The following is an 11,552-nucleotide window of genomic DNA, read 5'->3' as shown; positions in this document are numbered from 1 at the left end:
CTGCTGCGGCCCTCCTGTGTGTGTCAGGCTTAGCACTAGGCCTTGTGCTTCCATGATCTCCTTTAAGCCTCACAAGAATCCTAGAAGGTGGATGTTAGTGTACCCATTTTTCAGATAAGGAAACTGAGGCCCAGAGAGATGAAGTGCAGCCCTCCCCTGTGTACTCTGCCCCTCATTCCAAGCAATCAGCGGGGACTGGAGGCCTATGCCTCAGTGCCAGGGTCCCATTCCCATGGCTTGTGAGACACGCATGGCACGTGTCATCCTGCTGGCCCGGGAGCCTGTGCGGCCCCTCCTCTGCCCTCCCCACCGGACTCACCTGCACCCAACCCCACCTCCTCCCAAGAGGGAGGGGCAGTGCCATCTGGGCCTATAGGGCAGGTTTCTGCCAGGCAGGGTAAAGAGGGAGGGTGTGTCTGCCAAGCGGGGGAGGGCAGGGCCAGGGCTGTGGCAGGGTGTGGGTACCCCCAGGCACCCAGGCATAGGGTGGCTAGGGCCCTTCCCTCCCCTCCCCTCCCTCCCTGGGGTGAGAGGACAGTGCAAACTCCTCCCCTCACTCTGCTCGCACCATGCCCCCACCCCCTCCCAGGCGGGCTGAAGACAGCTGGGTCATAATAAGATCAGAACAAATTGCCCAGTAACTATGTAGACACATAAACATCCCTTTGCCTGTGCGCACACCCATGCTGTCTGCAGATGCAGGGCCTGTGAACTACTGGGCCCTCATGGATTTTCATTATGCCTCTCCACCATTCGACCCTGCCACCCATAGAGCGTTTTACTTCCATTCAGACATCAGAGCCCTCAGTAAATGGGCTGGGAGAGGTGAAGCAATTTGCTCAAGGTCACAAGGCTAGTGGCTTCTCGAGCTGGGATCGCGCCCGGGGCCTCCTGGCTTGCAGTCCAGCAGCCTCCCCAGGCAATGGAGTGGCATAGTTTCAGAACGTGGGTTTTAGGGTCAGACTGTGGGTTCTGGGGTCAGACTACTTAAGCTTGTATCCCGGCTCCACCACTTCCCGGCTGTGTGATTTTGGGTAGGTGACTTCACCTCTCTGAATCTCCATTTCCTTATCTGGCTCAATGGGATACTCATAGGATTGCTATGACAATAAAACGAGATAATCCAGGTAAAGTGCAAGAAGCAAGCGCTGAAGAAGTTTTTTGTTATTACAATCGAGAGCTATCTCCAGGTGCCGGAATGACAGGGAAAAACCTCTTGTGGAACCTGTCATACTCAGCAGCAGAGAGACGTGAAGACCAGAGGTAAACAGGACTGTGATGTGAGACTCAAAGTCCACCAGGGCAGGAGGAACTACTGTGTTTGCCTTTAAATTGTCTCCAGAGAGGAAATCATTGTCAGCAGGTCGCCTGCCAGACTTAGGAAATTATAAAAGTTGTTTTAAAGTTTCAAAAGAGCCCAAGGACTTTGTTTTCAAACGTTAAATTGGAAAAGGTTGTTATATATACAATAAAAAAATTTTTTAAATACTATTTTCACATTCACACCCAAAATTGTGATACATGGACATATATATGTTTATGCTCTGAGACACCTATACACGCTTATTTGAACACTCAGTACACACTCTCACACACACACCCTCTAGGGCCCAGGGGCGCGCAGCCCTACCCGGCCCTCCTCCATCCCCCCTCACCTATCCCGGGCTCCGGCATCCTCCGGGGTCTCCTTCCCCCTGTGCTCCCTCCAGCCCCCCAGCCCGGCCAGGAAGTGGGCCAGGCGGGCTCCAAGGCCCCCGCGCCCTTCGGCCATGGCGAGGACACGGCCCGGGCCGTCAGGGCATCTGACCTCTCCGGACCTCGTGGGTCACCCGGATCCGCTGCGTTGGCGGAGAAACACCTCCTCCCGCCCGCCCCCCTGAGCAAACAGCTGCCCCGCCCGCGGCCCGTGCGGGCGGGCGCCTGACCCAGCTGCTGCCGGTGTCCAGGGCCGGGGGTGCGCTCTGCGAGGGGCAGCCCTCCACCCCAGAGGGAGGCCCCGAGATGTGCGCCTGAGCCCGCGCCCGCTAGAGCCCCACCAGTCCGCGCTAGTTCAGGCCTCTGCAGGTGCTGGGAGCCAGCGGGGTGCAAGCAGTCCCCGGCAAGACCTGCGTGAGGAGGTGAGGCGGCGGAGACAGAAGAGCCTGGGACAACTGGTGGTGCTGGCGAAGGGGCTCCTTCCGAGGAGGGGCCAGAAATCAGTGGCGGGAATGGGCGTGGTCTCTGTCGACTAGGTGGGCCTAACCCTACTGTGGGACTGGAAATAGGCAGGAAGGTAATCAGGATAAGTGACCAAGTGGGACCTTCTTCATATTTGGCAGTTTTGTGGCCTGGAGACCAGTCCCCACTAGGGAGGCCGATTGTCCTCCCTGTAGCTGTGCTCTTCATTCAGCTGCCTTTGGAAGTATATGAGGACATCCTGAAGAGGAGAAGTCTTCATAGAACAGCAGATCTGGAAGAGAGCATTTAGTCCAGTGCCCCCATTTTACAGATGGAGAAACTGAGACCCTGAGACAAAATGGGTCAGACAGCAAGGCAGCAGCCAGGATTGTAACCTGGGCCTCTTGTCTCCCAGGCAATTCCCTTTCCCACCTAATGCTACTACTCTGATTCATAAGTGGGGTGGGAGGAGTGGAGAACATCTTGCACATTGAGGGGATCCTCTGAGACTTCAGAAAGCAAGACCATCAGGAGAATCCCAATTCCCCATGTCTCTTAGCCAGGTCTTCCCTGTCTAGTCCCTCTAGGGCCTCCGTCCTTTCCCTGAGCTCTGCACCACCTTGCCCTTTGCCCCATGTGGTGACTGGACCCGGCACACAGAGTGATGATATGCTTCTGCGTCATGAGCGAACATTAGCATTCTTGTGTCTCCTTCCTCTCCACCCCTGCAGGGGGCTCAGATCCTGGCATGTGCAGAGAGAGGCACACGCCCCAGCTGATCAAGGCAGGGCTACCAGCTGAGAAGGCCTTGTGGCCTAGCAGGAACAGTGGCTGTGAGACCAGGAGGTGGTGGGAAGCAGCAGAGAAACATCTGGACAGGTGGCTGGAACATCTGTCCAGAAGAGGGCACGGTGCCCTGTGCTTGGCAGCACAGTCTGCAGCTTGCAGAGTTCTGGAGAGCTGGACTTCCCATTGGCGAGTTTGGTCCCAGGCAGGCCCTAGACAAGCAGCGGAACCCAAACCCAGCCTTGACTAAGCTGGATGCTGGCACCCACCCTGTGCATGGGCAACACAAGCTCTGCTTGGCTGTGTCCCCTGAGTTGCTCCCAGGTGGCGTGTGAGGTTTGGCAAATACACGGTGGCTTCCCCCTCCACTGTTGAAACTCAAGAGGCCTCAACTCATCATAGAGAAAATTCTTTAATTTCTCAGCCCCTGCCCCCTCCCCAGAGCTGTCCTGGCACCACAGTTTAGGCTGGCTGTCCTTGCTTTCTCTGGGGTGCCGAGGACACCTTGTCCTTATCCATGTCCCAGCCCACCTTTCTCTCTGACGGCACCGCCAGAAGATCTAGTGCCCGCCTTTGCCAGCCCGCCAAATAGGTGAGGGAGGCCAGGGGCAGGTGGGCGTGAGTGAGGCTGCAGGGCTGTGGGGTGTGCAGCCGATGGTGCAGCTTCAGGTGAACATGCTGGGTGAAGCGACTTGGGCAGCCGCTGCACTGAAAGGGCCGGGCCCCCGAGTGCAGGCGCAGGTGAGTCTTGAGGTTGCTGGAGCTGCTGAAGCGCTTGTAGCACAGCTGATGGGAACAGACAGAGGTGTCATCTCTGTCCTACCATCTGGCTCAGGATCTCAGCTCCCCTCTCCATCTTGGTAACAGCCCCATCCACCTTTGTCAGTGAAGGCCCAAGAGCTTTCACCCACTGATTTCTCCCTGAGGCCTACAGTGGCTGGCACATTGGAGTCCAGCAGACCAAGTGTGGTATCCTGGTTCTTTGACTCCCTGTGTGACCTTGTATAAGTGACACCTCCTCTCTGACCCTTCTTCTCCTTACTGATAACAAATGACTAATACCTAACCTCGTAAGTATGGTGGACTGAATGAGATCATCACATAGAATCCTTAGACCAGTTTGTGGGGCTGCAGCATCAGTGAACGTAAATAACATTATGTCCATAATTAACTGGGTGTTGCCACATCCAAGCATTGCTCACCCCAATGTACATCTATGGTCTCATGTAGCCTGCCCCAGGACCCTATGACTAAGTACTAGTACAACTCCTGATTCCAGCGAGAAAGCGGAGGCTCAGAGGAGTGAGGCCAGCAGCCCAAAGTCACACAGCAAGTCAGAGGCCAAGCTAGGATTTGAACCCAGGCAGCCTGACTCTGCAGCTCAGACTCATAACCACTACAGCGCCTTCATTTCCACCTCTGTAAAACAGGGATAGAATCCCTGCCCTTCTGACCTCGCAGGGTTGTGGTAAGGCTCAAAGCGGGAGGGAGCTGACGTTGATCTAAGGGTCTTTCCACTTGGTACTTTGCGTACACTATGACATCAACCCTTTCAGAACCCTGGGGTAGGTAATGGGTATCCTCTCCCCAGGGACCACCCCCCCACCAACTTCCCCTGACAGACATACATCTCTATTCCCCCTCTAGGCCCTGGGAGTGACCTCCAATATCTCATCCCAGCACCTCCAGGCTGAGAGGGGTAATTTTCACCTCTCCACCCCCACCCCCTTCCTGCCTCCACTTGTGCAGGAGGACTGGGGGTGGAGGCTACAGGTGCCCTCACTCCAGGGGCCTAGAACTCCTCAGCAGCTGTGGGAGCACAGGGGAGGGGAGTAAGGTCTCACCGGGCACTCGTGGGGCCGTTCCCCGGTGTGCACCAGGTGGTGCTTCTGCAGGTGGGCAAGCTGGGTGAAGCTCTTCTTGCACGCGGCACACTGGAACGGGCGCTCCCCGCTGTGCACGCGCAGGTGGACCTGAGGCAGGTGTAGGCGAAATGCTGCTAACTGCCCAGAACACCCCAGCAGGGCCGGAATCCTCCCCGAATCTCTGCCCAAGTCCCCACAGGACGGCTTTGGGACATCAAAGCCTCTCTATTCCCTTTCCTCTCTATCACTCCACTCAGGGCCTCGCTACCATCCACCAGGGCACCCTACTCTTTCTGCAGCCCTGTGGGAGAGGAAATAGCAATGGTCAGAAAGCCAGGTAAAAAGCACCCTGGGTGTATCCTGGAGCAGTGCTACTCAAAGTGTGGTCTACAGGTCAGCAGCATCTGCGTCACCTGGGAGCTTGTTAGAAATGCAGATTCTCAGGCCCAACCCCTGACCTGCTTAATCAAAATCTCGGAGTGGGGCTCAGGAACCTGCATGTTTACTACATTTCCAGGTCGTCTGAAGCTTATTAAAGTTGAAGACTCCAAAAGGATCCATTAGGGTTAAGTCTCCCAATAACCATAATTTTTCCTCTACTTCGGTGGGTACCAACTTGCACACAGCTCCTTCGCTTTGCTAACACACAGAGATATGCCCATGTTCGACCCCTGCTGGGTGATGCGGATGATGATGCCCACAGCACAGGTGCTGATTTGTAGGATCCCACTTGAAAAAGGTTGGTTGTCAGGTCAGTGGTCTAGACTCACTAAAACCTACTCAGTCCCCCATCTAACTTTCAATAAAGTAAAGAATATACTTGGCTGTGAATCCAGAAAGGATGGCTGTTGAGGAAAGGGCTTTGCCCTAGACCTTGGGAGACTGAGGTAAAGGCCTAACCCCACTATTATATCAAAGTAACCTTGGACAAATCCTTCCCATTAGGATCCTCAGTTTCCCCATTTTAACTTAAATGAGATGATCTCATAGACAGCCTTTTTGGGGTGGAGAAGACGCTTTGTGGCCGTCTTATCCTACATCCCCTCTCTACAGATGAGGAAACTGGAGCCCCAGAGGGGCCAAATGAACCATCCAAGGTCACATAGCCTGCAAGGCTACCCAGGAGTTCCTTATGGCTTTAAGGTCCCTGATTCTAAGAACAGGACTGGGAGGAGGGTGAGGGGTCATTGAAGGGTGCTGAGGGGAGCAGCCGCACCCAGGAGACAAATACCTTGAGGTTGGAGAGCTGCCCAAATCTCTTGCTGCACACGTTGCACTCATACAGGATTTTGCCATTCTGTTTCTTCAAAGGGTAGGGCAGGGCTGCAGTGCCCACTCGGGAGCCCAGTGGAGCCCGCTTTGCAGGAGCCACCACACCAGCCTGCTGCAGCCCTAAGGAACAGGTCTGGGCAGCTCTAGGGCCTGGATTCCAGGCTTGGGAGGGCGGGGCTTGGCCAGAGGCTTCGAAGGCCCCTGGACTGGGAAGCAGGGTCTCCCCCCAGGTGTTGTGGTGCCCAGGCTCATTTGCAGTCATCAGCAAGCTGGGCACAGCCATGGTGGAGCAGGAGGTGCCTTGGGGCAGCATGAAGAGGTGGGGGTACTGGACAGAAGGGGGGGCCCCGTAGGGGAACAGATAAGGTGGAGGCAGAAGAAGTAGGTACGCAGGGTAGAAGGGGTGGAGGTGGAATGGGAGCTCCTTGGAGGTGGGGGTGGGAGAGGGGCAGGGACAGAAAGCCAAGGGGCTGGGGCTCTTTCTGTTCTGCCAGGGGATTGGGGAAGAGCTGTTACAGGGCGGGGAGGATGGGCAGGAGGCCCCTTCGCCATCTCTTTCCAGCTGATTTCCCATCTTTTCCCTGCTCGGAGGGTACTTGGCTGTGAGTTTCTTGTCATCAGTGGAGCTGGCCTGCAGCTGTGGTGGCTGGCGCTCTGAGCAGGAAAGGGAAGACAGGTCAGGGCACCGCAGGTTGGGTCAGGCTCTGCTCCCCATCAAACCTGCCCAGCTTGGCTTGGGCAAGAACGCTTCACCTCTCTGGGATTCAGTTTCCTGGTCTGTAATTGCACTGCTAGCATTTCTGTTGTGCTTAGCAATTTCAGGGAAAGGAAAGATTTGAGAAGCCTATTAGACATCCAGATGGAGAAGTCAAATCGGCAGCTGGATGGATTTTTTTTCTTTAATGTATACATATTTATTTGAAAGCTTCTTAAATACATTAATCAGTCTTTATCAAGAGAGTAAGAACCATTGGAAAGCTTAAATACATACAGGCTCAAGCCTCATTCCCAGAGATTCTAATTCAGTTGGCCTGGTTTGGAGTCCAGATATCAGAATGGACAGATTTGTTTGGAGTTTAAGGGGGAGGTTTGAGCTGAAGACATAAATTTGGGTGCCATGGGTCTGGATGAGATCACATAGATCTGCTCTGTCCAGAATGGTAGCCACTAGCCACATGTGACTGTTTAGATTTAAATTAATTAAAATAAGTGCAATAAAAAATTCAGTTCCTAGGTTAAGATAGTACACAATACTGGGGAAGACAGCACAACGGTCTTACACCTTCGGGAGCAAGGAAGAAGGAAGAAAACTAAAGATACAAGGGAAAAATTAGTCCAAAGGACTAATGGACCACAACTACCACAGCCTCCACCAGACTGAGTCCAGTACAACTAGACAGTCCCGGCTACCACCACCGACTGCTCTGACAGGGATCACAACAGAGGGTCCTGGACAGAGCTGGAGAAAAATGTAGAACAACATTCTAACTCACAAAAAAAGACCAGACTTACTGGCCTGACGGAGACTGGAGAAACCCCGAGAGTATGGCCCCCGGACACCCTTTTAGCTCAGTACTGAAGTCACTCCTGAGGTTCACCCTTCATCCAAAGATTAGACAGCCCCATAAAACAAAGTGAGACTAAAGGGGCACACCAGCCCAAGGACAAGGACTAGAAGGCAGGAGGGGACAGGAAAGCTGGTAATAGGAACCCAAGGTTAAGAAGGGAGAGTGTTGACATGTTGTGGGGTTGTTAACCGATGGCATAAAACAATATGTGTACCAACTGTTTAATGAGAAGCTACTTTGTCTGTCAACTTTCATCTAAAGTACAATTTTTTTGAAAAAAGGTTAACATGAAAAAAAAAATCACTTCCTCAGTCACACTAGGAAGTAAATCCCACAGGTACAGTACTGGATAGTGCAGGTATAGAATGTTTCCATCATGGCAGAAAGTTCTATCAAACAGCACTACTCTAGAAAAGGGAAGAGAAGAGAAGGCTCTGGCCTGAGTTCTGGAGCACGCTAATATTCAGGAGGTAAGTAGAAGAGGAGGAGTCAGCAAGGAGACTGAGATAGGACAGCCACTGAGGTGGGAGTAAAACCAGGAATGATATAAAGTAAAATTCTAAAAATAAAAGAATACTAAGAAGCAGATCCATAAACAGTGTGTCTCACTGGATCCTCATTTAGTCATGCAACCAACTTTACTGAGCTGTTCCGCTCTGTGCTCTGTGCTGGGGTCCCAGAAATAAAGGACACCGAAGGACAGTCCCTGCCCTCTGGGAGGTCACAGTTGCATGAGAAAATGGCATATCACGATACAACAAACCCTGGAACATGGGCTTAGGTGAGATACTACTCTTACAGATGAAGAAACTGAAGCCCAGAAAAGTGTAGTGTTGTATCCAAGGTCATAGAGCTAGAAAGGGCAGAACCTGGATCCCACCTCAATTCCCTGACTCCCAGTTCAGTGGCCTTATAATACGATCCCCTCTAACTCAAACATTCTAAGCAGACAAAGTGCCATCCCGACCCTCATGACCAGTTATACCTGCACCAGCTCCTATACCATGCCTGAGAAAGCCACTGCCCACCCCCTCGGGAGCAGATGTCACCACCTCGAAAGCCCTCTGCACCCCCAGGCCAGAACCCCAGGCCAAAACATGAAAATAAAGTGTGCCTGAGGCTCTGTCCTCACTAGTGACAGAGTCCCCTCCCCCTCCCATCCCTAGAGCTAATAGTGCCTCCCACCTCCAGCTGCACCAAGGTGCAGCCCCGTGCCCTGGGCTTACTCATGCTCAAGGCGTCGTCTCTGAGACTTTGCAGGGCTGTGCCCAGGGGTGCCGGCTGCAGGGTGCACAGGTATAGGTCCAGGCCCTGGGGACAGGCCAGCAGGGCAGACCTGGCCGGAGCCAGTGGCAAGGGGCACAGCCAGCTGGCACAGGATGGGCCATGGGTATTCACCGTATTTGGTTCTGGCAGTGGCCTGAAGGCTGAGGAAACCTGGAGGGCAGGGGGCAGGGGGCAAGGGGCTTGGGGGCTGGTGGCTGCAACTTCTGGGTCCCTGGGATGGTACACCTTTGGCTTGGTTTCCAAAGGGGGAGGAGAAGCTAAATCCCCACCACCACCACTATGTCTATCACCCTTCCCCAATCCAAAGACTTCTCTCTCCAAGGACTTTCTCACCCCTACCAAGAATTTCATGCCTCTTCCCTTCAGGACCCCTCATCTAGCCCTGTCCCATCCCCCATCATTCCTGACTACCCTGCTCCCACTAAGTCTCAGATCATCTACAGTGATTTGAATGGAGCCAAGGTGAACTTGGGGAAAATTCTCATTCAAGACTGTAAATCCCACAGGATGGTCCTGAGCCCCCCTCCCACCAAGGCCATGGTCATACCAGCCAAGCCTTCTGTGTGGCCCTGCCCCTTCTCATTCCTCAGAGGAGAGTCTGGGCACCTGGGGCATCGGAGAGGGTCTCTGTCATCTCAAGGGCACATCCCCATGATGTGCCTGGGATAGTGGGTGCTCAGGACCAGGGGAGAATGAGGCTCCATGCCCCTTCAGACATTCCCCACTTCTAGCCTCCCTCGTACCACAAGCAGGCTGGCCTCAAAGAGAAGGCAGAGACCCCTCCTTACCTGGTCGCCTTGGCAGAACTGGAAGTCCAGACTGGGGGACAGAGAGCTCCCTGTGTCCCTTAGGTGCTTGGGCTTGTGACAACAATCCGGTTCTAGAGCTGGTTCCCCCTTCATGCCCCCACTACCTGCTGGAAAGACAGTGACAGGTGAGCAGTGAAGGTCCTCCATATAGGAGACCTGGGTTCTAGGGCCACCTCTCCCACTAAGATGCTGTGCGACCTCGGACCAGTCACTTCCCTTCCTGGCTTCAGTTTCCCTATCTGCAAAATGGAAGAGTTGAATTGCTTTATGTGCAGACTCTCAGTGCTGACATTTAGAAGCCAATGATGCTCTTCTGGTAGGTGCAGAAAGGGGATGGACTGGAGACTAGTCAATCAGAGGTGAGGCGCTGGCCTGAGCCTCAACCCTGGAGGAACCAAGAAAGGAAGGTCCTCATGGGGGTTACTTCCAAGTGAGCTCAGAGATCTGAGGGAGCATTCCAGATTTCTTCAGGGCTACAGGAAATTGAGAAACTACCTCTTTCCATTCTGGAAGAAGTCTATGACTCTACCATTCAAAGGCTCCCCACTAAGAGGAACCCCAGTGTCTTGCCACCCAGACTGCCTCAGGTTTAGCTCTCTCACCAGGGATAAGGCCTGGGAGAGTGGGCCAAGACTTCCCAGGTGCCCCTGACTGCCCCTCTCACTGACCAGGAAACCACCCTGAGTTCTCAGCTGTCTGCTCATTTAGCATGTCACTTCTCTGTCATCTTTCATTTAAGGCCGTAGAGCACAGGGATTTCCTCAGATCTACAAATATCCCAAGACTCCTTCCCCTCCTCCTCAGCAATCACCGTTTTCTCCTTAGCCCCCAATGCCCCTCACGCTTAGCATCCTCTCACTCCAGTGTCTCAGCCCTCCAAAATCCCTTCTTCTTTCCCTCTTGCCTGACTGCTGCCAGTGCTGGCTCAAGTCTCAAAACAAACACCAAGACCGTAAAAGAGTCGACTATATAAGGCTCTTCACCTGATTCTGCAGCAGTCCTCTTTGGCCAGAGAAAGAAGGAGGGTGGGCAGGTGGGCAGCAGCTGCCTATGACTGAGGCCCGAGTGGGTGTGAGAGGTGACAGGAAGATGCTTCGTTTGAAGTTACCACAAATAGAAAGGAAGAGAGGGGTGGGTAGACAGGCTCGGGGGCCCTGCGAGTCTTAACAAAGAGGAGCTGCCTATCCAGCCTTTACCTACCTGTGGCAACTCTACAGGACAACTTGCTGCTTTCTGGACTGCAGTGAACTGAGGCAACTGGAATTTCTGTGTGTGTGTGTGTGTGTGTGTGTGTGTGTGTGTGTGTGTGTGTGTAGTGGGGGAATGAGAAATATCTCTGGTTATCAGAGAGCCCAGATAGCTGAGCAGGAAAGGGACAGAGCAGGGCTCAAAGGCTGGAGCTGGGGTCCTTCTGGGGATGTGGACCAAGCTGAGATAGAGGCAGATAGTGATGAAGACAGGGAAGACATGATGGTGATAAGTGGGGACAGGAACAGGCAGAGATGGTTGCAGACAGGGACAGGAACAGGTCTAGACAAGAACAGACAACATAGAAGAATTTGGAGTGAGACCAAGAACAGAACAGGGATCTGATGTCACAGAGCAGAGGCCAGGATACAACCTCTTCCTCCTTATTGTTCCATCTCTGATTTCCCTATCCTCTTCTGTCGTCGAACCCAAGGAGAAAACAGAGGCCCAGAGAGGGCAAGAGATAATTCAAGGATACATCTAGATGACTGTAAGGCATGACTAGATGTCTCAAAAGGGAGGCCTCACAGGCCAGGAAGTGGCTTCTTAGGCCCCATTAT

At 53.5% G+C, this 11,552-nt stretch overlaps 1 protein-coding gene across 1 annotated transcript; it reads right to left on the bottom strand.

The window, feature by feature from the left end:
* Positions 1-3,370: 3,370 nt before the first annotated feature.
* Positions 3,371-10,817, bottom strand: ZNF683 (zinc finger protein 683). Its single transcript, XM_012555801.2, has 6 exons — positions 10,728-10,817; positions 9,724-9,851; positions 8,875-9,085; positions 6,040-6,734; positions 4,788-4,916; positions 3,371-3,729 (listed from the first exon to the last, which is right to left on the bottom strand). Exons 2-6 carry the CDS (start codon positions 9,835-9,837, stop codon positions 3,406-3,408), a joined length of 1,473 nt encoding a protein of 490 aa, XP_012411255.1. The 5' UTR covers positions 9,838-9,851; positions 10,728-10,817; the 3' UTR covers positions 3,371-3,405.
* Positions 10,818-11,552: the final 735 nt, after the last annotated feature.

This window comes from Trichechus manatus, unplaced genomic scaffold, assembly GCF_000243295.1.
Source record: "Trichechus manatus latirostris isolate Lorelei unplaced genomic scaffold, TriManLat1.0 scaffold00048, whole genome shotgun sequence".
NCBI lineage: Eukaryota > Metazoa > Chordata > Mammalia > Sirenia > Trichechidae > Trichechus > Trichechus manatus.
The sequence above is the reverse complement of the archived record's forward strand: the minus strand, read 5'-3'. Positions and strand labels throughout refer to the sequence as shown.